Source organism: Heptranchias perlo, chromosome 4 (genome assembly GCF_035084215.1).
Source record: "Heptranchias perlo isolate sHepPer1 chromosome 4, sHepPer1.hap1, whole genome shotgun sequence".
NCBI classification, from domain to species: domain Eukaryota; kingdom Metazoa; phylum Chordata; class Chondrichthyes; order Hexanchiformes; family Hexanchidae; genus Heptranchias; species Heptranchias perlo.
Window position 1 is genome coordinate 14828377 of NC_090328.1, and position 25972 is coordinate 14854348.

Here is a 25972-nt window from a genome sequence, read left to right on the forward strand (position 1 = left end):
ATTTTTTGATTCCATTCACAACAAGTATTTGCTCAACAGAGGCAGTTATTTGAATCCAAAGAAAAGGAACCCCACAAAAATTAGAATTCAACTGTGCAAAAGGTGAAGAGTTCATTAGTTGGACAGGGAAGAGCTGCAATATCTAACACGAGATGCCGAGAAAGGGCGAAGGGTTGGAACTGGATGGGTGAATGCGTACGCTATCTGTCAGCTGGGAAGTTGCTTTCCCACCCCTAGATTGAATTAAATTCGGCAGATAAAAAGAGAATGGGTTATGAGTAGAAGATATACTGTGAACTTCCAATTACCTGCTCTCTCTCCCAGATAATTGTTTTTCCACAACAGTTCCCCATAATGTGTCTGCAGTCATTTATTTATTGCTACCTTCAAATTGGAACCAGTCAACTCAAAATATAAAACAAGAAAGGAGAACTATTAACATATTTATTTCAGTCAGTATTTTACTTTGCCAGTCACATTTTCATTCATGTGAAACATCCCTTCCCCTAGTACTCTGTGCGATGCGAAAATGCAGATAGCACTGGATAACTGATTTGCTGTTATTCATTTGAGTTCCTCTTTAGATTTGCATAGTTCATCCACTGTTCAGTGTGTTAAAGTCGAATTCTGGCCCAATATGACCTCTTTATCACACTAGGATACCTTTTAACGTTACTTGTGTCGCTGATATATGTTGTAAATGATGTCTGGTTGAGGCCTACAACTATTGCTGTTGGTGTAGGTCCTCGTGTCTAAGGATTTTGTAGATGACCCAATAAAATATATTGAAAATTAAAAAGGCTAAAGGAAAACCAGCTCGTGCTACTGTGTCGATCTTCTTGGCTCTGTCAATGAATAGTTTTCTCATATCTTCTTGGCATTTTGGTGCCGGTTGGGATGTGTTGATTGCCCCTTTTGCAGTGACTCCGTCTTTCACTTGTAGGCAAGGTCCCACCCCATATGCCGTGAAGCTAAAGCGGCTTTCTCTCACCTCATCATCCTGTGAAGATAGCAAAGTGTTAAAGTTAACTGCAGATGACAGTGCGCGACAAGAACACCACCATTTTAGCTGCAGGATGCCATTCTACAATTCTGAGGTGCTTTTTCTCCCAACTGAAATGCAGCAATATCCAACTAATATATTTATATTTCATTCGGCTTGTTTTGTAATTCAGTCCATGAATAATACCATCTGTGGCACACTTTGCCCCTTGTTAAAGCTTGTAATGTATAATATGCACTAATCAGTTACCCACTGTGATCTTGCAAAGTGCACTTTCCTGTCACATTTGCAATTCTTGTCCATAATCTTCCTAGCAGAATTTTATTTTCCATCTTAGTCACTTTTCTCTGTGGCATATTTCAGTTTAATCCGTTAATTCTTTTAGGCGGGGTGGAGGCGGGGAGGAATGCGATTTATATTTGGTATTGTTTATGTTAGTCAGATTTGTTTAAATGCCTCAATACTAGTTAGCGATGAGATGGGCACCCGAAAATCTCATTATCACAAGTGAATTATATAAAGATTCTTGTCAAAAAAAATGTTGAATGTTTTTGTATTTATTGAAGTAAAGATTACATTTTTTTGGTAATTAAATGCTAAATGATGAAAAGGATTCCTGGGCTAGGTACAGCACAGTTCAGATGCAATGTAGCCATTACCCTGGAAATGCACCAAAACCCAAACATAGAAGAGCATCTCCCAACTGCACAACATTTCCATCTCACCCACTTTTGATACACTCTTAGAACTTCTCTTGAGTGAGACTGGCAAGTGATGCCTATTGAGCCATGTTACAAGGCATTCTAGCACTGGCTTGAGACTCATTTCACTGAGGTCATTTAACAGCCACTAGAGAAACATGAGTGTTTCATCTGGTGGGGGAGCGCAGAACAAGGGGGCATAACCTTAAAATTAGAGCTAGGCCATTCACGGGTGATGTCAGGAAGCACTTCTTCACACAAAGGGTAGTGGAAATCTGGGACTCTCTCCCCCAAAAAGATGTCCGGGCTGGGAGTCAGTTGAAAATTTCAAAACTGAGAGTGATAGATTTTTGTTAGGCAAGAGGTATTATGGGATACAGAACCAAGGCGGGTAAATGGAGTTAAGAAACAGATCAGCCATGATTTAACTGAATGGCGGAATAGGCTCGAGGGGCTGAATGGCCTACTCCTGTTCCTATGTTCCTTCCAACTCATCTGTCTTAGCCTGATTGGAACCAAGATTGTAGATTCTTGTTACATGTGATTAAAAAGAATGAACAGATTTAATTAATAATCAGGATTATTAGGCAAATCTTCAGGGCACTGTGATATTTGTAACAGATTATTCCTAAATCTAATATCCTGTAGAGTAGATGTAGGTTTATAATTTCTAAATGGTGCAGTTGGCTTTGTTTTTTTTTTGTTCCCTTTAATTTTAACTTCCGTCCTCTCCTGAAGGCACCAACTCATTCAGGTTTTCAGGTTCCAAGGCAGTGACAGCCCGCTGACACCTCGCCCACTGGCCATTCTTCATATCCCACCTGGCTGGGATCAGCTAAACTCAGTAAAGACCAGGGACCAAATCAGGCTCCTCGCTGGTACCATACCATGTGGGCTATTTCCCCAATCAGCCATAGGGGCAGGCTCCAAGGGGTTTGTTCGCAAATGAAAAAAAAACATACGAAATATGTAAACATCAAGCTATAGAGATTACTTCTACATTTTAAATGTTGGATGTTGGATATTAAAGGCAGCAGGGGCTCTTTTCTCTAGAAAAGAGAAGGCTGGGGCATGACCTAACAGAGGTCTTTAAGATTATGAAAGGGGTTGATAGTGTAGACGTAGAGAAGATGTTCTCACTTGTGGAGGGGGGGGGGGGGGGGAGTCCAAAACTGGGGGCTATAAATATAAGATAGACACTAATAAATCCAATAAGGACTTAAGAACATAAGAAATAGGAGCAGGTGTAGGCCATACGGCCCCTCGAGCCTGCTCCGCCATTCGATATGATCATGGCTGATCTTCGACCTCAACTCCACTTTCCTGCCCGACCCCCATATCCCTTCATTCCCCCAGAGTCCAAAAATCTATCGATCTCAGCCTTGAATTCAGGAGAAACTTCTTTACCCGGAGAGTGGATAGAATGTGGAACTTGCTACCACATAGAGTAGTTGAGGCAAATAGCATAGATGCATTTAAGGGGAAGCTAGATGGGTACAGGAGGAAGAAAGGAATAGAAGGATATGATGATAGGGTGAGATGAAGTAGGGTGGGAGGAGGCTCGTGTGGAGCATAAACACTGGCATGGACAAGTTGGGCCGAATGGCCCGTTTCTGTGCTGTAATTTCTATGTAGTGGTTTATTACTTCATTCTGGTGCTTCACAAGGTGGTAGGAGGAAGATCCTCAGGTATCATTCAGCTTGTGCTGATCAGGTTAAATTATTACAGAGGTTGGAGAAGCGTTCGGTGGGTGAATCACCCAACAATGTCCTTGCGTACCTCCTACCATCCAGTTACAGAGTGGGCAGGGGGCTACAAATTGTCTGCACTCTTGCTTTGGGAATGGTTTGTGGTACAAACAGGGTGCAAAGAAAGGGAGAGAAATAAATGGGGGGAAAAGAAAGCAATAATGTGGAGGTTGAAATCCTGCTGTGATATAATAATGAATGTGTTAACACACCTCTATATGAATTCTATGTTATTTTAACTTCTTGGCATCAACAAGTTCATTAAAATAATGGACAAAAAAAATTCATATGAAGGTACTAGCACCAATATCACACAGTGCGATTTCAACCCAAAAGTCCTTTACCACACAAATGATTCACTGTTCACATTTTGATGTCCAGACTCAGTGCAACTGGTCTGTGTTGATTTACGCTTAATAAAAATGATTTTTATAGCTGCTAATTAAAATAAAAATGTGTACTAAATAGGGAAAAAAAATATTTAAATTCAATACTTTATATCAAGGGGAAGAATTATTTTGATTTTAACCATTTTTTCTGTCAAAGGGATTCTTATAATACATGTCAGAATTGATGCCAGGTCCTGTTATGTTACTGTTCACAGCACATTGAAACATACTATACAAAAGCACTTTAAACTTGAGAGCAACTTTTTTTTGTATGAAATCAGTAGCAACAGTCACATCAATCTAACAAGCCATGCAAAATCGGAAGAGTTCTAGTCAGATAACAGAACGATTTGATAGCATAAAATGTTAGTATTCACATCGAGACATTTAACAGGGACAAATACAGAACGAGTGACACAGGGAATCTACCACATAGTTCACATTGGGTAAAAATCTCATATTTTTGCTCCTCAAAATCAGACACAATTCTAAGGTACCTCTCCTGTCATCACAAATAGTTGGCCCCAATGCAGGGTTCAAATTACATTTATTGATGACTACAAATTTGAGCACTTTTTCCACGATAAGTGATTTTTTTTTCATGGCCTTAGATTTTAGGGAGCTGCTGCCTCTTTTGGTTGTACTGATCTCAGAGAAAGCTACAGCACCCTCTAGTGATCCCAAATAAAAATTTCCAGACACTGAGGGAAAGCAAAGAATTTGTTCAGAACTAGGAAGGATCTGAGTGAGCTTTATTTTCAAATTTATGCTACATTTTTTAATAGAAATAATTAAACTAGCAGAAATGACACAAAATTTTAGACTATGTGTGACTTCTCTTAGATTGCTCGGTGCACAAAAATATTGTAACTTCTATACAGAATTAAATGGAATTACATAGAATGTACAGCACAGAAACAGGCCATTTGGCCCAACAGGTCCATGCCAGTGTTTATGCTCCATACGAGCCTCCTCCCTCCCTACTTCATCTAACCCTATCAGCATATCCTTCTATTCCTTTCTCCCTCATGTGTTTATTTAGCTCCCCCTTAAATGCAAATATGCTAGTCACCCCAACTACTCCTTGTGGTATAGAGTTCCACATTCTAACCACTCTTTGGGTAAAGACGTTTCTCCTGAATTCCCTATTGGATTTATTAGTGACTATCTTATATTTATGTCCCCTAGTTCTGGTCTCCGCCGCAAGTGGAAACATCTTCTCAATGTCTACCCTGTCAAATCCTTTCATAATCTTAAAGACCTCTTGCAGGTCACCCCTCTGTCTTCTCTTTTCTAGATAAAAGAGCCCCAGTCTGTGCAATCTTTCCTGATTGTTATAACCTTTCAGTTCTGGTATTATCCTAATAAATCTTTTTTGTGCCTTCTCCAGTGCCTCTATATCCTTTTTATAATACGGAGACCAGAACTGTTCACAGTACTCCAAGCGTGGTCTAACCAAGGGTTCCGTACAAGTTTAACATAACTCTCTGCCTTTCAATTCTATCCCTCTAGAAATGAACCCCAGTGCTTGGTTTGCTTTTTTTATGGTCTTATTAACCTGCATCATTACTTTTACTGATTTTGTGTATCTGTACCCCCAGATCCCTCCTCTCCTCTACCCGATTTAGACTCTTATTATCCAAGCAGTATGTAGCCCCCTTATTCTTCCTACCAAAATGTAATACTTCACACTTCTCTATACTGAAATTCATTTGCCAATTACATGCCTATTCTGCAAGTTTATTAATGACTTCTTGTATTTTGTCGCGGCCCTCCTCAGTATTAACTATAGCCCCCAATTTGGTGTCATCCGCAAATTTTGAAATTGCACTTACGATTCCCGAGTTCAAATCATATATATAAATGGTAAACAACAGCGGTCTCAGCACCGATCCTTGTAGAACACTACTTCCCACCTATTGCCAGTCTGAGTAACTCTCTTAAATCCCTACTCTCTGTTTTCTGTTTTGTAGCCAGCTTGCTATCCATTCTGCTACTTGTCCCTTGACTCCACATGCTCTGACCGTAGTCATGAGACTACAATCGAATGCCTTTTGAAAATCTAAATATATTACATCTACTACAATACCCTTGTCTACCCTTTCTGTTACTTCTTCAAAGAATTCAATAACGTTGGTCAAACATGACCTTCCCTTTTGAAATCCGTGCTGACTATTCTTCGTTACATTTTCGGTTTCTAGCTATTTTTCTATTACATCTTTGAGTAAGGATTCCATTATCTTTCCTACCATTGATGTTAAGCTAATTGGTCGATAGTTCCCTGGACTGTTTCTATCTCCCTTTTTAAACATAGGAATCACATTAGCTGTCCGACAGTCCTCTGGCACTATTCCCTCTTCTATTGAATTTTTTATATATATGTAATAGAGCCTCTGCTCTCTCTGCCCTAACTTCTTTTAGTATGCGCAGATGTAATTAATCCAGACCAGGGGTTTTATCCTCTCAAAGTTTGATTAGTTTATCAATTATCTCCCCCCTTTCTATCTTAAATGTCTTTATATCTTTTTTGATCCCTTCTTCTAACATCATGCCCACCATGTTAGTTTTTGAAGAAAAAAAGACTTATTTGAAATCAGCATGCAAATACGTAGCGTGTTTGTGTGAAATTTTTGCTATTTTAACAGAGTAATTATTTCATTTTCTTTAAGAACACAAGAAAATCCAAAGTGAGAAAAGGCCATTTAGCTCTTCAAGCCCCTTCTATCAGAAACTTGTATGTAATTATTATGAGATGGACCCTCCCCCCCTCCTCACCGCCTACTGACCCCCTACTTTAGGGAACACTAAATTTCATCCTCTACTTCTCCAATAGAAAAACAAAGTCAAGCAGTGTTGTTAAATATCTCGAGAACTCTTAATCTCCCTGACTTAACAGATAGCGAACCAGTTCTCTTTTGAAGGTGCCATGTGACCCGAATTAACTACCTTCTCTGGGAGTCTTTTAATATTCTGCAGGTTCGAGGTCTTTGAGACTTTTCTTGGCTCACTGCCGTCAATTTATTCATACTCGGAGATCTCACCTCACTGATTAACTTAAGATTGGAGCAGGCCCTCGAGATTTTTATACACAGTATAATAACAGGTATGAACGATCACTGAAATAAATAGGGGAGATGACACATTAAATATTATTAATTCATACTGTACCACATTTCCAAGTTGTAAGACAGTGCAGGGTGTAAAACAATGGGACTGCGACCATTCCATTTTTATTAATGAAACCAGTACTCATTAAAATGAGGTAGTCCAGCAACAATTGCATCCCCTTACTTTGAGGTATAAGGAAATCCGTGGAAGGATATGCAGATATGGTTAGATAAAGTAGGGTGGGAGGAGGCTCGTGAGGAGCATAAACACCAGCAAAGACCAGTTGGGCCGAATGGCCTGTTTCTGTGCTGTGAATTATATGTAATTCCACCTAATTCTACTGGCCTGAGTAATCATCATGAACTGATTAGAATTCAGCACCAATTGGTAATCTCAATCAGAGGCCATAAGACTATTGTTGGGAAATAGGATAGATTCACATTGGAGCAGTAATGGTGCTCTTCTGGAGGAAGGGGTTAAATTCCACTTTGGGGGCAGAGTAAAGTTTAACCTTGTATCCACCGCTATTACATCTGATCTGGAAGTGCTCAATGTGTCAAGAGTGAAAAAAAACGCTTCATTCCCCGGCACTGACATCAACTCACCTCAGTTAGCAGAAAAAATCAGCGAAAAATATAAAATAAATAGAAGGACACAAGTTACAGTTTTGAGATGCCAGATCTGACCTTCTTTGCATTATTTCATTAATAAAAGGTTAGTCCCTGGTGCTTGTATTTTCTCCCTAATACATACGATTACAACATGGCCACTCTCAAAGTTGGCCAGAAAAGTTTGGTTTAACTCTTAAGGTACTGCAGTTACAATCTCATCCGTGCATGATTGAGCTGCTGATGCTTGAGGTACCTTTCCGGCAGTCGCTCTTCGAGTTTTGACGGAGAAAAAAGGATCAAAATTGACTTAATAACATCTACGACACAGATTATATCAGCTTTTGGAGTTCAGCCAAACAACTTGCTTACTGATTCTCAGCCAATCATTTCCATGTGGGTCCCCAGCTTCAAAATGGATAGTGGGGACCCAGGAGGTTCAGAAAGCAAAGTAAAAAGCAGAGAAATCTTCCCCCGATGGCTCAGCGGATTTAGGCAGTGAATGACTGAGCCATTCTGGGGCTTAAAAGGTTGAATTCTGAAGACAGCTTGCATAAACTTGGCTTGTATCCCCTTGAGTTTTGAAGGTTGAGGGGTGATCTAATCGAGGTCTTTAAAATGACAAAAAGGATTTGATAGGGTAGATACAGAGATTTTCTTCTGGTGGGGGAATCCAGAAGTAGGGGGCATAATCTTAAAATTAAAGCTGGGCCATTTTGGAATGAAATTAGGAAGCATTTCGGGTAGAGGAAATCTGGGACTGTCTCCTCCAAAAGGCTGTGGGCGCTGGGTCCATTGGAACTTCCATGATTGAGATCGATAGATTTTTGTTAGGTAAAGGTATCAAAGGATATGGAGCAAAGGCGGGTAAATGGAGTTGCGTACAGATCAGCCATGATTTGACTGTATTGAGTTATCTGATATCCTCATCGGAGGTCTTACCTTGGTATTCCTGGATTAGGTGGGGGTGGGGGTGCGGGTTGGTGGGGGGGGGGGTGTAGAAAATCAGCCAGCATTCCCATTCCTGCTTCATGCTGACAATGTGTGTGAGCAAGTGGCCATCAATCATGGCAGGACCAGCTCTGCCGTGAGGCTGTCCTGTGGTCAGATGACCTATCGAAAATCACTATTAAGGCTTAGACATGAAGAATGGTCATTTAAGTGAGACACCTCAAGGTGCCCACAGAACTGTGGGCCAGTGAGGAGTCTGGGGGTGCTAAATTGGGCTGTGTAGCACCCCTTGTTTCGGTGCTACACGGCCTCTCCAACATCCAAGTTGGCACCTTGGCTGCACATGCATGTTTCCAGCGTGACGTGCACTGGACGCCAACTTGGTATAGGAGTTAGCGCATGCACAAATACCGAACGCTGGAAGCATGTAAAGTAAGGAGAAAATGAATACAATCAGTGTGCAACGCTGATTTAAAGTGATAGACAACATTTTGGCACTTAACGCTCAACTCAACGCAGAGTCTTAAACCCAACCATCTGAACGTGTCTTAGAGTGCCTGGAGGACCCAAACCAACCCTATTTAAAGGGACCATGCAGGATTTACAGGTTAGTTGCTGGATTATTGATTCTAGCTGCCCAGACATTTATAACTGTTTTTGGAGGTCTCTTAGACTTCAATACTAGGACTAGGGGACATAGCCTAACATTTAGAACCAGGATATGCAGGAGTGAAGTTAGGAAATGCTTCCACACGCAAAGGGTGGGAGAAGTTTGGAACCCACTCTTGTGCAAACGGCAGTTGATGCTAGCTCAATTGTGAATTCTAAATCTGAGATTGATAGATTTCTGTGAACCAAGGGTATTAAGGGATATGGGGCTAAGACGGGTATTTGGAGTTAGGTCACAGGTCCACCATGATCTCATTGAATGGTGGAACAGGCTCGAGAGGCTAAATGCCACTGCCACTTGCTGCCTCCTGATATGCGCCACCTTTTCCTGCAAGAAAACGGGACGTGTGCCTGGGTGATGTGCCTGTCATGGTTGAATGGCTGCCAGTGTGTGTGACCTGTGAGTTGTGGATGGGTGGCTCGCAACAGTGGTAATGTGTAAGGGTGAGAGGAAGCATCTGATTGGAAGTGTTGAGTACTGATGGTAAGAGTTTGTTGGTATATCAGTGATGGGGGGTGTAGTGCATGGAGCAGTGGATGTAGCTAGTGGTGCGGTTGGTAGGAGACGCCACTTGACAGTTGACCTCACTCACCTTGACCACTCATGTCAAAGTACTGAACTTCTTCCTGCACTGCATCCATGTTCACGATGCTGTGCGCCTGGCATTGACTTCATCCCCCGTTGCTTCCCACTTTTGGGTATATGCCCCCCACCACTTGCGGATATAGGATGTCCATCCATCTGTCCACCTCTTGCACCAAGGCCTCTAGTGCATTAGCAGAGAAACTTGGTCCACTCTCTCTCGCAGGCCTGGTACAAACTCAGATCGGCATTTTGGTGAGGTCTGGCATGCAGATTGGAGGATGTAGGATTTAGTAGTGCGCAACCGTCATTCAATGTTTTAACATAACTCATCAGGTTGTAAACATAGGGATGGGAGCTGCATCTGTGTTTTGCATGTGCGATGTCCGATCTCCGTTCAAACTCCGTGCAGACAGCAGACTGTTATTTTCAGCAAATAACAGGTATCAGCTTCCTTTAAGAGATTTTTAAGAGACAGCCTGCCTTTAAGAGATCGGGGCTCCCCCTGCTGGTGGAAAGTGCGAATTGCATTGAATCCTCATTCAACACTCATTCGGAACGCTGCTCGCAGGTAAGTCCTCAGGCCTGACGAAAGTCTTGTCCTGCCTGCACAGGGGCCACTGGGTAATAGTGGATCGCGCTACCAGCGCCCAATAATAAGTCCTATTTTTTTCCCCCCCAATGTCTTCAGGAGCGATGCAGGAGAGGGCAAAAAATTGAATGAAAATAAAGAATAGCTATTGACTAGAATATATTCATCAGAAATGAAGTAAAATTTTAAAAATAAACATAGAAGAGGGAGAATGGGATGGAAGAAATAACGAGAAGAAAAAGGAAACAGGACAAGTGAAAACATGCTTAATTTCTGTTTGAATTGGTTCTTTGTGTTTTGTTCTGTTACGTAGGATGTTGAGGGGAACAGCATCGATGCATTTAAGGGGAAACTAGATGAGTACACGAGGGAGAAAGGAATAGAAGGTTATGCTGATAGGGTGAGATGAAGTAGGGAGGGAGGAGGCTCATGTGGAGCATAAACGAGGCATAGATAGAGAGAAACTGTTCCCATTGGTGGAAGGGTAAAAAATCAGAGGACACAGATTTAAGGTGATTGGCAAAAGAACCAAAGGTGACAAAAGGAAAAACTTTTTTACACAGTGAGTGGTTACCATCTGGAATGCACTGCCAGTTGGGGGGTGGGTAGAGGAGGCAGATTCAATCGTGGCTTTCAAAGGGGAACTGGATAAGTACTTGAAAGGAAAAAATCTGCAGGGCTACGGAGATAGGGCAGAGGAATGGGAGTAATTGGATTGCTCTTGCATAGAGCCGGCACGGACTCGATGGGCTGAATGGCCTCCTTCCGTGCTGTAACCTTTCTACGATTCTATGAACTTGTTGGGCCTAATGGGCTGTTTATGTGCTGTAAATTCTATGTAATTCTATGTAAACTGCTGCTGACATCATAAAATGTGAACTGAAATTTGTTTTAAAAAATGGTTGGCTCAGAAAGACTGGAATTTTGCAGGGCCTCTCACTGCCCTAAACTAAGGCCTTTTTTTTATTCGTTCATGGGATGTGGGCTTCGCTGGAGAGGCCAGCATTTATTGCCCATCCTTAATTGCCCTTGAGAAGGTGGCGGTGAGCCGCCTTCTTGAACCGCTGCAGTCCGTGTTGTGAAGGTTCTCCCACAGTGCTGTTAGGTAGGGAGTTCCAGGATTTTGACCCAGCGACAATGAAGGAACGGCAATATATTTCCAAGTCGGGATGGTATGTGACTTATTTTCCTTCCCATTGGCGATGAGCATTACGGAGGCTAACCCGATACCACCCAGTATTCCCCCCGCGCCGAATTTGAAAGTTACCCCCATTGAATCTTCATTCACTAGTGTCCCTTGGCGTAATTTGCAGGGCCATGACTCGCCAAATCCCCCACCATCAACATCCTGGGGGTCACCATTGACCAGAACTTAACTGGACCAGTCACATAAATACTGTGGCTACAAGAGCAGGTCAAAGGCTGGGTATTCTGTGGTAGAGGTCGTGGGTTTGGGAGGTGCTGTCGACGAAGCCTTGACGAGTTGCTGCAGTGCATCCTGTGGATGGTGCACACTGCAGCCATGGTGGGCCGGTGGTGAAGGGGGTGAATGTTTAGGGTGGTGGATGTGGTGCCAATCAAGTGGGCTGCTTTGCCCTGGATGGTGTCGAGCTTCTTGAGTGTTGTTGGAGCTGTGCTCATCCAGGCAAGTGGAGAGTATTCCATCACACTCCTGACTTGTGCCTTGTAGATGGTGGAAAGGCTTTGGGGAGTCAGGAATTGAGTCACTCGCCACAGAATACCCAGCCTCTGACCTGCTCTTGTAGCCACAGTATTTATGTGGCTGGTCCAGTTAAGTTCTGGTCAATGGTGACCCCCAGGATGTTGATGGTGGGGGATTCGGCGAGCCACGGCCCTGCAAATTACGCCAAGGGACACTAGTGAACGAAGATTCAATGGGGGTAACTTTCAAATTCGGCGCGGGAGGAATACTGGGTGGTATCGGGTTAGCCTCCGTAATGCTCATCGCCAATGGGAAGGAAAATCAGGCGGAGCACATAATGGGTGTTATACCGATATCGACCCGTGCTGAAGATGAAAGTTACCCCCTCGATGAGTTTGTCTAAAATTCCTTTCTCCGCTATTTGAAGGGGAAGAGTTAATTATTTAGAGTAAACGGCGTAAGAGCTTTGTTAAAGTAGCGGAAAGAGGAAAGTCAGACGAATGTATTACGCGTTTATGTGCGAGTATCGCACAGCATCATCGCAGGTCCCATGAAAAAGAGGGGAAAAATCGCATTGTCATCCAAATGGCTGATGTGGAATCCTGCACAACCAACAGTAATTGTTTGACACTTCTCACAGGGTTATAGCTGTGAGTCTACTTGGTAATATTAGTTTAAGTATTGGTTGATCTCACTGGCATTGGTTTATCTATCTTATAATTGGCACCAGATAAATGTAAAATAGATCCAAAGGTAGAATGCAAGTGTGCCAGGATCCCTGGTGCCCCAGTGGGTAATACCTAATGCGGCACTGAACTACAAAGATTCACAAGGACCTCGGTCCAATCAATGGCCTGTCCCGGGGGGTGTGAGTTGAGGCCACCAGAATTGGCTTCAATATCCCTGACATAGAGAGAGGAAAAATCAGCTGGTGTTCTTACTCCTGATCACCCCTGCTGTAAAGTGCTTCCTGTGCAAATCGCATCAAGCTTCTTCGACAGCACCTCCCAAACCCACGACCTCTACCACCTAGAAGGATAAGGGCAGCAGGCACGTGGGAACACCATCACCTCCAAGTTCCCCTCCAAGTCACACACCATCATGACTTGGACATATATCGTTGTTCCTTTATGGTCACTGGGTCAAAATCCTGGAACCCTCTACCTAACAGCATCATGGGAGCACCTTCAGCATATTCACCATATGGACTGCAGCGTTTCAAGAAGGCGGCTCACCACCACCTTCTCAAGGGCAACTAGGGATGGGAAATAAATGCCGGCCTTGCCAGTGATGCCCATATCCCGAAAATGAAGGTTAAAAAAAAGCTGGACTGTGATGTCCACCTATGGAGGATTAATCTGCTAGAACGCAATGTCTAGGCTCAAACATGAAGGACTGCCACTTGGGTGAGGTTTTGAGATTCTGTTAATGCCTGTGGATTATTGCCTCTCCTTTCAGGAAAGGATGGGAGAATATTGGGCAGATAAACAAATTGCAAAGTGCTGATTCACCATCCTTTCCCTTCCAGTTACTAATCAAAATATGCCAAAAATACAATCTGATCCAAGCCCATCTGTTCCCTAATGATCTAATAGTTACGGAGTGATCCTGCTCTCCCAGATGGGAGCCATGCTCGAAGGGAATGTGGGATGGATATATTATCGCCCTGATTCTCTCTCTAACTGGTGTTCCTACCGACTGGTAGCACGCAATCACCAATTTAATTCTCAACTCAGTAAATAACTAACTACCAAAGTTCACCTCACAATAATAGGAATGCCTTCTTATTTAACCAATCACACCAAAAATGTACAACAATTATCGCCTGTACTTTCCAATCGTTCTTGTTTTGCAAGTTTATCTAAATTACAAAATTAATATTGTTTGTACATTCAAACTGTATTTTCCATGGTTAGTCTATGGTTAATATTAGATACGCAATCATCTTATTTACATTAATGTTTTCCAGCAACCTTCTCAATCTGTTGATAGATCAGCAGACTTCAAGATGTAGGTCCTGAAATGACGATGTGGGACATTCACATGTCAACATAAAACCTACTCATCTGGAATTCTTCTGTCCACTATTTAAGCAGAGGTGTGAATCCACTTATCTTAAACTGGTTGGCTTGGCTAAAATAGCAGAGAGAGGAATTTCAGGTGCACACAGTGAGGCTTCTGTGCGTTAGTGTCTCACAGTGTCTCGGGCGCTGCATGGGCTCGACTGTAACTCTCCTCTGCTTCATCGCAGGTCACACTGAATGGCGTCGGCAGCCATGGCATCAGGGTGAAGGTCTTATCCCCCAGGATCCATCCGTCCATTCGGTTCTTCTCCCTGAATAGTTGTGTGACAGCCGAATGATGCAGGACGAATGCGTTGTGGCAGCTTCCCATGTGCTGTGCGTTGACGTGGAGTATCCGTTGATGTGGAGTATCACAGACCGAGTGGAACCCCCTCCTGTGGACGTACGACAGTGGGTTCCGAGTTGGCGCCTTCAGATTCGCGTGGGTGCCGTCGAGAGCACCCTGAACCCAAGGGAAGCCAACGAGCCTGTAGAATCAAATGGCTCTGACTCTCAGCTCCGCGTGGGTCATGCCGTACTTGAAGAAGTCAGGTGCCCTTCAGAAAAGGGGCATCTGTCGCCTGGTGAATGCAGGTCCGAACAGCTTCCTGGCCGATATTATAACAACAACAACTCGCATTTATATAGTGCCACTAACTTAGTAAAACATCCCAAGGCGCTTCATTGGAGCGTTATCAAACAAAATTTGACACCGAACCACATAAAGAGATATTAGGACAGATGACCAAAAGCTTGGTCAAAGAGGTAGGTTTTAAGGAGCATCTTAAAGGAGAGAGAGGTAGAGAGGCGGAGAGGTTTGGGGAAGGAATTCCAGAACTTAGGGCCTAGGCAGTTGAAGGCAGAGCCGCTAATTGTGGGGCGAAGGAAGTCGGGGATGCTCGAGAGGCCAGAATTGGAGGAGCGCAGAGATCGCGGAGGGTTGTAGGGTGGAAAAGATTACAGAGATACATCGATCTCCTTTTCTGATTGGAAGGATCCAGAGGCGTGAAAATTCAGGGCCATGGAGACCTTCATCGCTCTGCGGGTAGTTGTCAGTGGCTGAGGTCTTCTTCCAAATTGTCACACAGGTTCCTTGGAGAAGCAAAGTATCCTGGCGCATAGCTCCTCAGTAGGTCTCGATATGACCTGCGCTGCCTGCACACTCTCTGGGGGAGAGGGGTGGGGAGGTAACAGTGATTGGGCTGCTGTCTTCTGCTATGATGCCTCAGGCTCATAGCCTCTTGCCTTTGTGTCTCCTCTTCCACCTCAGAGGTATTCCCATTGGATAGCCCGTACCTGCTGCTCGGTCATTCTGAACATGTGGCGGGAGGGTCGTCATATGAATGATCTCGATGCAGTGAGAGTGACAGTGCTGTAGTAACGTATAGAGTAGGTCTCTCTGAGAAAGAGTAAAAGGAAGCACAGGAAATTCATAAGCTAACTGCAGAAATCCAGTAAAAAATATTTTGGAGACTCTTTGGTGCTCAAACTTCTCAGATACGTTGAAATCAGTCAACGGGGTGGGGGGGAAGGGGGAAGGGTGGAGTGGGAGGGAGGGGGCTGTGCTGCATCTCCCGGCGTAAATCTACGCCTATGCACTGGTGGCGTTAGATTAGGAAACTTGGAAACTTGCGTCAGCTGCGCCGTTGGATGGGGCGCGGAGTTGTGGAAACGAGCGGTACAGTGCATTGACGGGCCGGTGAAGGAGGCAGCCAGAAGGAGCGAAGGAACTCACTTGTAGCAGTTTTTCAGTGCAATCGCGGCAGAAATCGCTTTACTCGTGAGGTTTCTCTCTAAAAGTCAGCACTATGGCGCTCGAGCACCTAATTTACGGCAAGAAATATGAGGAAATTCCTGGCCTTTGTGTTGGTGGCCGCACAGCAGCCTTGATGGGCAGCTGCGGAGAAGTGTAAAGCATCACACGCTCCTGGTTGAGAGAGGATGCATGCCGGAGGAAGGGAGGTAGCATCAGGGGGACCTAAAAAAAAGAGGGAGCTAGAGAGAGGAGGCAAAAAGTGGAAAAGTATCACCAAAAATACAATACATCGGAATTATTTTTGAATCTAGAATGATTTTTCCTCATCACCCGCCCAATCCTTTGATTGCCATCCCATAAATGCTCAGCCAGTAGGTGAGGCCAACGAACTCTGTGACCGTAAGGTCCATGCTGCGCTGTGCTGTTAATCAACGCTCGACAACTCAACATCTGTCAGGAAACACGCAACAGCTGCCTGGGAGCAAATACCGATGAAGTGGGTTTTGATTTGAATGAATGGAGATGCCCCATCACTATTGATGAGAATCATCCAGCTACAAAGCAAGTAATGTGGAACGTCAGGCCCTGACCTGAACCTGGTGTTATACCTCTGGGCATCCACCAAAAGTTGCATGTGTGTGTGTGTGTGTGTGTGTGTATTTTTATCATGTACCAGACTAACAACTTCAAGAGAGAGCATTAATGAAAATGCCGGGCCACTTGAAGAAGCTTACAATCTGTGGATGAAACATCAGAGAAAATGAAAGCAAATAACAGTTTAATCCCCAAAGAGAAAGGGGCTTGTGTTAGAGAAGTGTTTTCTTCAATGTATTTTTAGTGCGCAGTTGTTTATTTAATTTTTCCAACGCATCAATCCTCATACAGATGTGCTTCTTTTTGAGTCTGCAAAACAAATTAAATATGGGACTGTTTGAAGTGATAGATCATTTGAATTAGACTCCTGAGTACAAGTGAATAGTGCTGTCAACAAATGAGTTCTAGACAGCCACGTTGGCAAAAGTGAAACATGAGGCATGCCCAGGGCTAATGTAAATAGAAGAAAAATATTATATATAAAGTGAGAAAAACTACCATCTGTTCACAGCATATTAATGCTCAGTGACAGCTACTAAAACTGCTTCCATCAGAACAGTTTACAAAGGTAAAGATTCCCGAGATAAATTGATTTTGTGATCCCCCGAAAACTTTATAAAATATGGAACATTCCAGAACAAATTACCGCAGCAAATGCAGCAGCACAAACATTCATTTCTGGCATTCTTTCTAGTATTCAATTAATAGCTTTTGTCAGATGTATCGTTCAGGCTCAAAGAAAAATGAACTAACTATATACACTTCCATTGCCTCTAAACCTTTCCAGCAGTATCTAACTTAGTTCCTTAAACCATTCTCCTAAATGGTTCATTTTCAATATGTAAAATCCATCTGACTGAGCTTCTAGATGACTTTAACTGAGATTATCACAAATGTCAATTTATACAACGTACAGATTTGACAACTGATTTTAATGATAACACACAGCAATATATCAAATTCCTCAACTCAGATATCTATCTATCTATTTATTTATCTATTTGTCTATTTATCTGTCTATCTATTTATCTATCTATCTGTCCGTCTATATATCTATCATCTGTCTGTATGTCTATTTCTATCTGTCTCTGTCTATCATGATTCCTAGTTTAGTCTATCGTCCATTTTCCTTTGAACTGTAAGTGCTATATTCCTTTTGCTGCACTTTTCATATCTCCAATAAACCAATGTGTAATGAAATGAAGTAGAATGATTCCCTTTTACGTTTTATAAGAGCAATTCATTTACTACAAACTACATGTTTTATTTACAAAGAATATGGATAACAGTCTCCGAAATGGTTAATTTTCAATTTGTAACACCCACCCGACAGGGTGATGGGAATTATCACAAATGTCACTTATTACATTTTCTTTATTTTTATTTTCTTATTTTCTTTTCGAAAAGCTAAACCCACCGCATTCATATTCCCCCTGATTGAGAAAGTGACAGACACCAGAAAATAATCACCTCTATGCACCCACCACAACCAAAGGGTTGGAGTGTCTAGTCCTATGGACCCACCACATTATCTTCTCAGTCATGGGGTTGGATATCCAGCCATATGGATTCACCAGATTATCTTCCTCCGTCAGGAGATTTGGAATGTCCAGCACTATAGACCTATCTTGTTATTTTCTTCCTTTGGGAGCAGTGGAACATGCAGCCTACAAAGACCTTCATTGACTTTAGCAACTTGCATGCCTGTTAACCACCCAGAAGATGTATTTGTACAGTGCCTCATTGGCTAACCTTTCCAAAAATTGCTTAGCTTAAACTACAACTTATAGCCTGGACTCCTGGTTGGAACTAACATTCTAGTGATGAGACTTCCTTTTCTCAAATTTCAATGAGTTTTAAATATTTTTAATAAAGGCTTTTTTTCCCTCTTGCTTCACCATTGTTTTTAAAGCTCATGACCCTTTCCCTTTTATTTGATGCTGAATATGTTCCCAGATATTCCCTGAATTGCTACCAAAATCATGAAGGGACATGTAGACAGAGAGAAACTGTTCCCATTGGCGGAAGGGTCAAGGACCAGAGGACATAGATTTATGGTGATTGGCAAAAGAACCAAAGGTGACATGAGAAAAAACTTTTTGCACAGCGAGTGGTTAGGATCTGGAATGCACTGCCCGAGGGGGTGGTGGAGGCAGATTCAATCATTCATCAAAAAGGAACTGGATAAGTACTTGAAACAAAAAATGTGCAGGGCTACGGGGATAGGGCGGGGCAGTGGGATGCTGGATTGCTCATGCATAGAGCCAGCATGGACTCGATGGGCCGAATGGCCTCCTTCCATGCTGTAACCTTCTACGATTCAAACTTGAACAAAATGTTCTGTTCCATAAAATCGGGCAGCTTCTATTCATAATTTCTTTGTCTAAAAAAATTGCACTTAAAGTCTACTCAGTACTTTCTGGACTTAAGTCTGGTAAAAGATTATATTGGAAACATTAAACTATCTGCCTCTTTCAGATGCTGATGACCTGCTTTGTATTTCCACCAATTTCTGTTGTTAATTTGTTTTGCAGTCCATCACTCCTCAAAGTAATGTATTTGTTGGAAAACATTAAATACAACTTATTTTTGTTTTACAGTTGTAAAACATTTTTTTGGGGGGGGAGATTATAAATGATCTAAATCGGTATTTCAACAAGACAGGTACCTTAAGATGAGACTACGTTTCACCACATATGAACAGTAAACAGACTACAAAGGGTGACAGTTCCTACTTGGTACAGACAAGTGGTTAAACAAAAGGACAACTCCTCTATTTATGATTTCTTATCACATGACAAATGGGACATCTGCTTGTCATTTTACCCCAAAATTTGAACTGTAGATTTGAGCCAAAGTCCCGTATATTGGTTCGCTGCTTCTCAAGCCATTGCTACGTCGCATCGTTTCTATGTTTTCATTTCCATCAAGCACCCCCTCAACATTCTTTCATCAAAATGGATGAGCAAACAAGAGAAACAAAAGTAATTTATTAAGGTAATACACATGTACAACCACAAGGGCTTCATTGACCTCTAAAATCTTAAAATTCCAGCTCTTTAATATTATACAAGAGAAAACTTTCTACTTTACTTTTGACAAAAGTCGTACTTAAGTTAATTAAATATGGGTCTTAAATATGAGACTTTCCACCAATGTTTCCTATGTGCTACCTTTGGAGTTGTTTCTATACATTTCGCATTGTAACATCCTTTTCCAACGGGATTCCCAGAATTGCTCAGAACTTAAAATGCAAAGCCAAGGCAAAGACAGAAGATGCCATCTTAAAGGGGGCTGTGCTATCAACAAGGTGTAGTGAGGGCCATGTGTTTTGAGAGTGTGCTCTGTTTGAATACTTGGCCAGTGAAAAAGTAATGAATGATCTAGGTCGAGATATATCAGAAAGTGTTATAGCGAGGGGTTACTGTGTGCAATTTTATCCAACGTCAAATTAAAAAGATGGTTCCTAACCTTTCGTTTCCTTCGCCGAAGCCGGAGTAGTTCTTTGTGTTGTCTTGACACAAAGTTCACAGCTGCGTACTCCAGTAGGGCAGAGAACACAAACAGCAGGCAAACTGCCATCCAGATATCAATGGCCTTAACGTAGGACACCTGCAGCAAAACAGAATGAAATGTCACCCAAGTACATAAGAACATAAGAACATAAGAAATAGGAGCAGGGGTAGGCCATACGACCCCTCGAGCCTGCTCCGCCATTCAATCAGATCATGGCTGATCTTTGGCCTCAACTCCACTTTCCCGCCCGATCCCCACATCCCTTGATTCCCCGGGGTCCAAAAATCTATTCATCACAGCCTTGAATATATTCAATGACTCCGCATCCACAGCCCTCTGGGGTAGAGAATTCCAAAGATTCACTACCTTCTGCTTGAAGAAATTCCTCCTCATCTCAGTCTTGAATGGCCAACCCCATACCCTGCGACTATGCCCCCTAGTTCTAGACTCTCTAGTCAGGGAAACAGTTGTACGTGCTGGGGATGAAATTCTATGGACCTTCCAGTGACTCCCAGAATGTGCCAGATGGGCCGTTAATTTTAGGCAGGGACTCAGTCGTACCTAAAGGATTCCATGGGGCCTTGTAAAGGGGTGGAGTCTCAGCTCACACAGCCCACTAAGGGGAAGGGGGGCCAAGGTGCAGGGATTCCCAACACTGAGAATTTGCACATTCTTGGCTTCCCATCATTGACAGCAGTATGCCTGAAGAGCCCAGGTGTTAAAGGCTGCGCCTGAGCATCCAGACCTAGGGATCATGGCCTGGACCTCCGAAATTGAGGTAAGTAACACTTTTCATTTTTTTTTAAATGGCTCCCTTACAAAGGGGGCTGAGATGACAATTCTTTAACCTTTCTGGGGGGGAGGGGAGGGAGAGAAGGCCTGACACCCTCACCCTTATCCTGGAACCAGTATAATACGCTGCCTCTTCAGCTGGCAGATGCTCGAGGGGCACCCCTAGTCACGCAGGTGCCCACCATTGGCATTCGAAGTAGTGAGCCGAAGAAAAGGCATATACATGCACAAAGTTCCAGGAATGCAAAGTGCATACTTTTCAATCAATGCTTTCTTTAAATTGGCATTGGACTAATACAACAGAGAATGTTTCACATCCTAGTCTTGTCAGGAACGAGTACAGAGTTCAAGTTCATAAATAACTAGATCATTGAAATCATCCATTTCACCCTGCGCCTCATGGAGCTGTGTCCGATCATCAACGTGGAAAGTACACTGGTAAAATTATTCCCCCCGCCATTTGTTGCAGAGTAGCATCTCATTTACATACTTCAACAGCTCAGGGTCAAATGCAAAGGCCTCCTTACAAACAAAACTAAACTAAAAGGGAAAAGCCTTGTCATTGACAATCTCCATGTGTCTTTCAAGCATACTGGCCTAGAAATTACGCTATACAATATTGGTGTACCAATGCTTTAACAGTGACATTAACCTGTTTATTTTAAACAAATTAATGCTTCTATTAAAATAAAGGCCAAAGGATTGTCAGGCAACATGTTAAGGGTTTCTATACCAATATCGAGCAGCATAATTGGTTTCAAGGTTCACCAGTTATCTATGGTAACTGCCCAATGCCCGTCTCAATTATTTTGAAATATACTTCAACAAGAAAAAATTGCAGGGCTATTGGGAAAGAGCAGGAGAGTGCGACTAATTGGATAGCTCTTTCAAAGAGCCGACACAGGCACGATGGGCCAAACGGCCTCCTTCTGTGCTGTAAGGTTCTTTGATTCTATTATAATAGGATCAAACTTGAATGTCAATGTGAAAGTCCCCAAGGTTACCATTATAGATGGTAGTCATGGTGAAGTATTAAGAACTTTGAGACTAGATAAAGAATAGGTCAAGTTAAAACTAATTTGTACGCTACATTATCACTAGAGAACTGTAAATGGAGACTTTTCCTCAAATGTATTTTTACGATGAAATTTGTACTAATCAGAGTAATGGACGTGATTGCTGGAGAATGGTTCACTTTTGGAATTAATGAGGTAATTCTGTAATGCTCCATTCCTGACACAGAGCTTTGCTGGCTGCGAGTGCGAGGGGCCAATTCCTCTGCCTAATGCTTGCTGTTCGTGAGGCTCAGCAACAAGATCAATGCCTTGTGAAATTACCACTCAGGTGTCAGCACTGGGTAAACTGAGGTCAGCTAAAGTACAGCTACGTGGAGAGTAAAGTTTCCTCTACTCAACTTCAATGGAAACTGAAATTGAGAGGTGTTTAACGGGAGGTCGAGCCGATATTGCCCATTTTACACTATTGCCAAAATTACACCCGGCATTTACCCAGTTTTTTTGACATTCCATTAACAAACGGGTTTTTAAAGGGACACTACATTCATTAGCGACTGAAACCAGGTGCGCCAGAATTGAAAGGCCCGAGGATTGCCTTAAATTGGTCCTCAGGCCTCATCATAACTCCTGCGAGCTGTGGCGATAATCGGGCTCCCCAATGCAGCTTGTCGGTCGGGGTCCGACCAATTTCGATCGGCTCAGACGCAGGCTGAGGCCCACAAGTAAGTGCGGAGAAGGGGGTGAGGGGAGGGGAGCAATCAAGAGGAGGGTAAGCACAGCAATGGTGCAGCTCTCTGATCACATTATCAGCACTCATGTCTTTATGATTTTTTTGCATAATGCTTTTCATAATGCTTTGTATCATGCAATACTCTGGGTGGTAAGCGGCTGGAAATCATTCCAATGTTAAATCCCATTCCAATTACACAGCATCTATTTTTTTTTAGTATTTATTCATTATCCTTCATGTTTTCCTAGTTTCTCGTGTTGTCTAGGTTGTCCCATGTTAGGCACCATTCACTGCCCAAGAGCAGGAGATGATTTGCTACCTGGACTCGTGATATAGCACATACCTGATGTTAATGTGCAATCAGTAACTAGGAGATGTTCTGAGATGATCCTAATCCTGATATCATCTCACAACAGGGATGTACCTTGCCTTTGTTTAATGCTTCCACTCAATGGGCAGTCAAGATGGAGAACTTGCCAAGGGGGCAATCATATGAAATAGATACATATGCTCCAGGACACTTTATATATTTTCATTTCAGTGTAGTTTCCCAGTGATGTTATTAGTTTTTTCTAAGCAAATGATTCAACCTCCTACCTTAGGGAGCGAAGCTCGAGATCCGGAGCTTTGTGTAGTCATTGTAAGCACTGTTGTAATACCTAAAGCTACTCTAGCCGGAGCTGCGTCCATGTTTATCCAAAATGACACCCAGGATAGAATCACAATAAGGAGACTTGGAATGTACATCTGAATTAAATAATAGCCCATTTGTCTCTCAAGGTGGAATCTTACTTCAATACATGTGAATTTCCCTGCAAAAGATATAAAAGGGACACAAAGAAAGAGAGGCAAACTTGTTAAATTTAGTCTGCATGGTGTTTCAAACATTGTCAGCAGGATTTCAGCAAATTACAGAGCATACTGTCATACAGGGGCTAATTTCCTTTGAATTGATACCTGCGTCACTGTATTAAGGTGTCATTTTGTGCTTTAGCGTTAATGGAAGGGGCGCTCATTTTTTCTCACCCTTCCAAAATTGCCCAAAAATAAACAAGTGTAATGCATGTTAATGCATTGATCCGACACCTTTTTTTTCTCATTAAGCAGCATGTGAAAGGTCTCTCCCAAATTTAAATGGCTTATCTTTTAGTGGGAATGATGTTATTGTCCCTTGCTCAGAGGAAGCCCATGGTTCAAACAGTCTAACAACTATAAGCCACTATGGTTACAATAGTTAGCCTCATCCTCCACTGGCACAACAGTGGGATGCAAGACACACAATTAATCATAGTATTCCCTTAATGATCTATTTGCTAATCCTATAATTTCCCTCTTCAAATATCTTCCCTTCTCCAGTTAGTAACGTGGCATTTAATAGTCAACCATACAATAATACTAACTTCCATTCTAAGCACCCCGAGTGTTCAGTTCCATTCGTAACCCCTCAGATAATGAAGCAGTCTGTGCCCGCATGCAGCAAGACCTGGACAACATTCAGGCTTGGGCTGATAAGTGGCAAGTAACATTCACGCCGCACAAAAGCCAGGCAATGACCATCTCCAACAAGAGAGAGTCTAACCACCTCCCCTTGACATTCGGCGGCATTATCATCGCCGAATCCACCATCACCAACATCCTGGGGGTCACCATTGACCAGAAACTTAACTGAACCAGCCACATAAATACCGTGGCTACAAGAGCAGGTCAGAGGCTGGGTATTCTGCGGTGAGTGACTCACCTCCTGACTCCCCAAAGCCTTTCCACCATCTACAAGGCACAAGTCAGGAGTGTGATGGAATACTCTCCACTTGCCTGGATGCGTGCAGCTTCAACAACGGTAGCATTGTGGTTATGTTACTGGACTAGTTAAATCAGAAGGCCTAGACTAATAATCTTGGAGATGTGAGTTCAAATCCCTGCCATGGCAGGTGGGGAATTTGAATTCAGTTAATTAAATAAAATCAGGAATAAAATCCTAGTATTGGTAATGGTGACCATGAAGCTACTGAATTGTTGTAAAAACACATCTGATTCACTAATGCACTTTAGGGAAGGAAACCTGCTGTCCTTACCTGATCTGGCCTATATGTGACTCCAGACCCACAGCAATGTTGATTCTTAACTGCCCTCTGAAATGGCCTAGCAAGCCACTCAGTTATACAACCCTGCTACAAAAAAGCACGGACTTTAGTGGCTCACCACCACCTTCTCAAGGGCAATAAATGCTGGCCTTGCCAATGATGCCCACCATCCCATGAATGAATTTTTAAAAAAATTATCAGAATGCTTTTACTGAGATACCCTCAAGGGTTCCATTCAAACTGGGAGGTCTCTATACATTGCTTCTCCTCATCCACAGTCCAGGTGGATTCAACGAGGGAGCTGGATAAATATTTGCCAGAGAAAGGCATTGAGGGGTGTGAGAGATACAGAAGTTAATTTGGCCGAGTCAGATGGAGGTTGGGGGGACACGACATTAATCACCTAAATTAAATCACAAAATTAGCACTCTTGTGAAATCAAGCAATTCCAGTCTTGTACATTCCTATGTTCCTATTGCCTTTTTAAAAAAATCTAATTGATCTTCTATTCTTCCCCCTCCATAAGTTTTCAGTAAAAAAGCTGATATTACACAGAGAGCCTCAAGCAGAAAGTTTTATCGTTATAGTAAGAACATTGAAAAGGATGTTGTAGCTATATTTATTGCTGTTTATGGCTTATAATGGGCCATACAGAGCAGAAAGGTCCCAGGTTTGAATCCCAGTCTGCACTAAGTTAGTCAATCTCAGCCAGTGAAGGGGCGGGGGGAAGAGGAGGTGGGAAGAGGAGGGGGGAAGAGGAGGGGGGAAGGGCAGTTGGCCTCAGCATCCACAGAAAAGAAAGAATAATTTAGAGGATGAGTTGCATGTAACTCCTAATTCCCAGCTTAAGAGCAACACTAGAAGAGCAATAGGAAAACCCAAACTATATTAAACAATAATAGTTGGTATAGGACAATGTAAAGGAGAGAAAACCTGCACTATTTCTGTGTAAACACTCAACAGACTAGTACTAAGTTTCTCTTTGCACCATTTTAATGCATATTTTAAATGGGTTAATGCCTGTGTTAAAAATGCACCGAAAGGGCATTAAGTGTTCACATGGGAACAGCGCTGACTGGAACTTGTATCCCACGTTGCTTAGTATTACTTATTCCTGCCCTGAGAGCTCAGTTAGTTAATTCTTTCAATGTGTAAATGAGCTATGCTGATCAGAAAGGTTTCAGCTTTGATTCTGTGCTGCAATAGCTGATCTCAGCCAGAGCAGCAGCGGAGTGCTAAAACTGCCTTCAGCACCCCAGGGCTAAGGTGTGGAAAAACTGGACTGGGTTCCTGCTTCTCATTGCTGTTCAGTGACTCCTGCTGGCCAGAGCAAATAAGGACTTTGAGTGAGGGCAGGATCAGGTTCAGCCACGATGCTCTCCACAGTGGAACAGCCTGCCGACATTCG

At 42.7% G+C, this 25972-nt stretch overlaps 1 protein-coding gene across 5 annotated transcripts in view; it reads right to left on the reverse strand.

Annotated features, from left to right (window-relative positions):
• Window positions 1-458: 458 nt before the first annotated feature.
• glra3 (glycine receptor, alpha 3) overlaps window positions 459-25972 on the reverse strand; it is a 161522-nt gene continuing 136008 nt past the window's right edge. Inside the window, exons 7-10 of one of the 5 annotated variants that reach the window (XM_067982510.1) lie at window positions 23081-23295; window positions 19901-20041; window positions 19256-19375; window positions 459-1000 (exon numbers count right to left, since the gene is read on the reverse strand). In XM_067982510.1, the coding sequence (XP_067838611.1) occupies window positions 725-1000; window positions 19256-19375; window positions 19901-20041; window positions 23081-23295 (752 nt within the window). In that variant the 3' untranslated portion in view covers window positions 459-724. Of the gene's footprint in view, window positions 1001-2424; window positions 2437-14247; window positions 14257-16726; window positions 16739-19255; window positions 19376-19900; window positions 20042-23080; window positions 23296-25972 lie in introns of all 5 variants that reach the window. The other 4 variants (XM_067982512.1, XM_067982515.1, XM_067982513.1 and 1 more) reach the window with 4 other exon arrangements.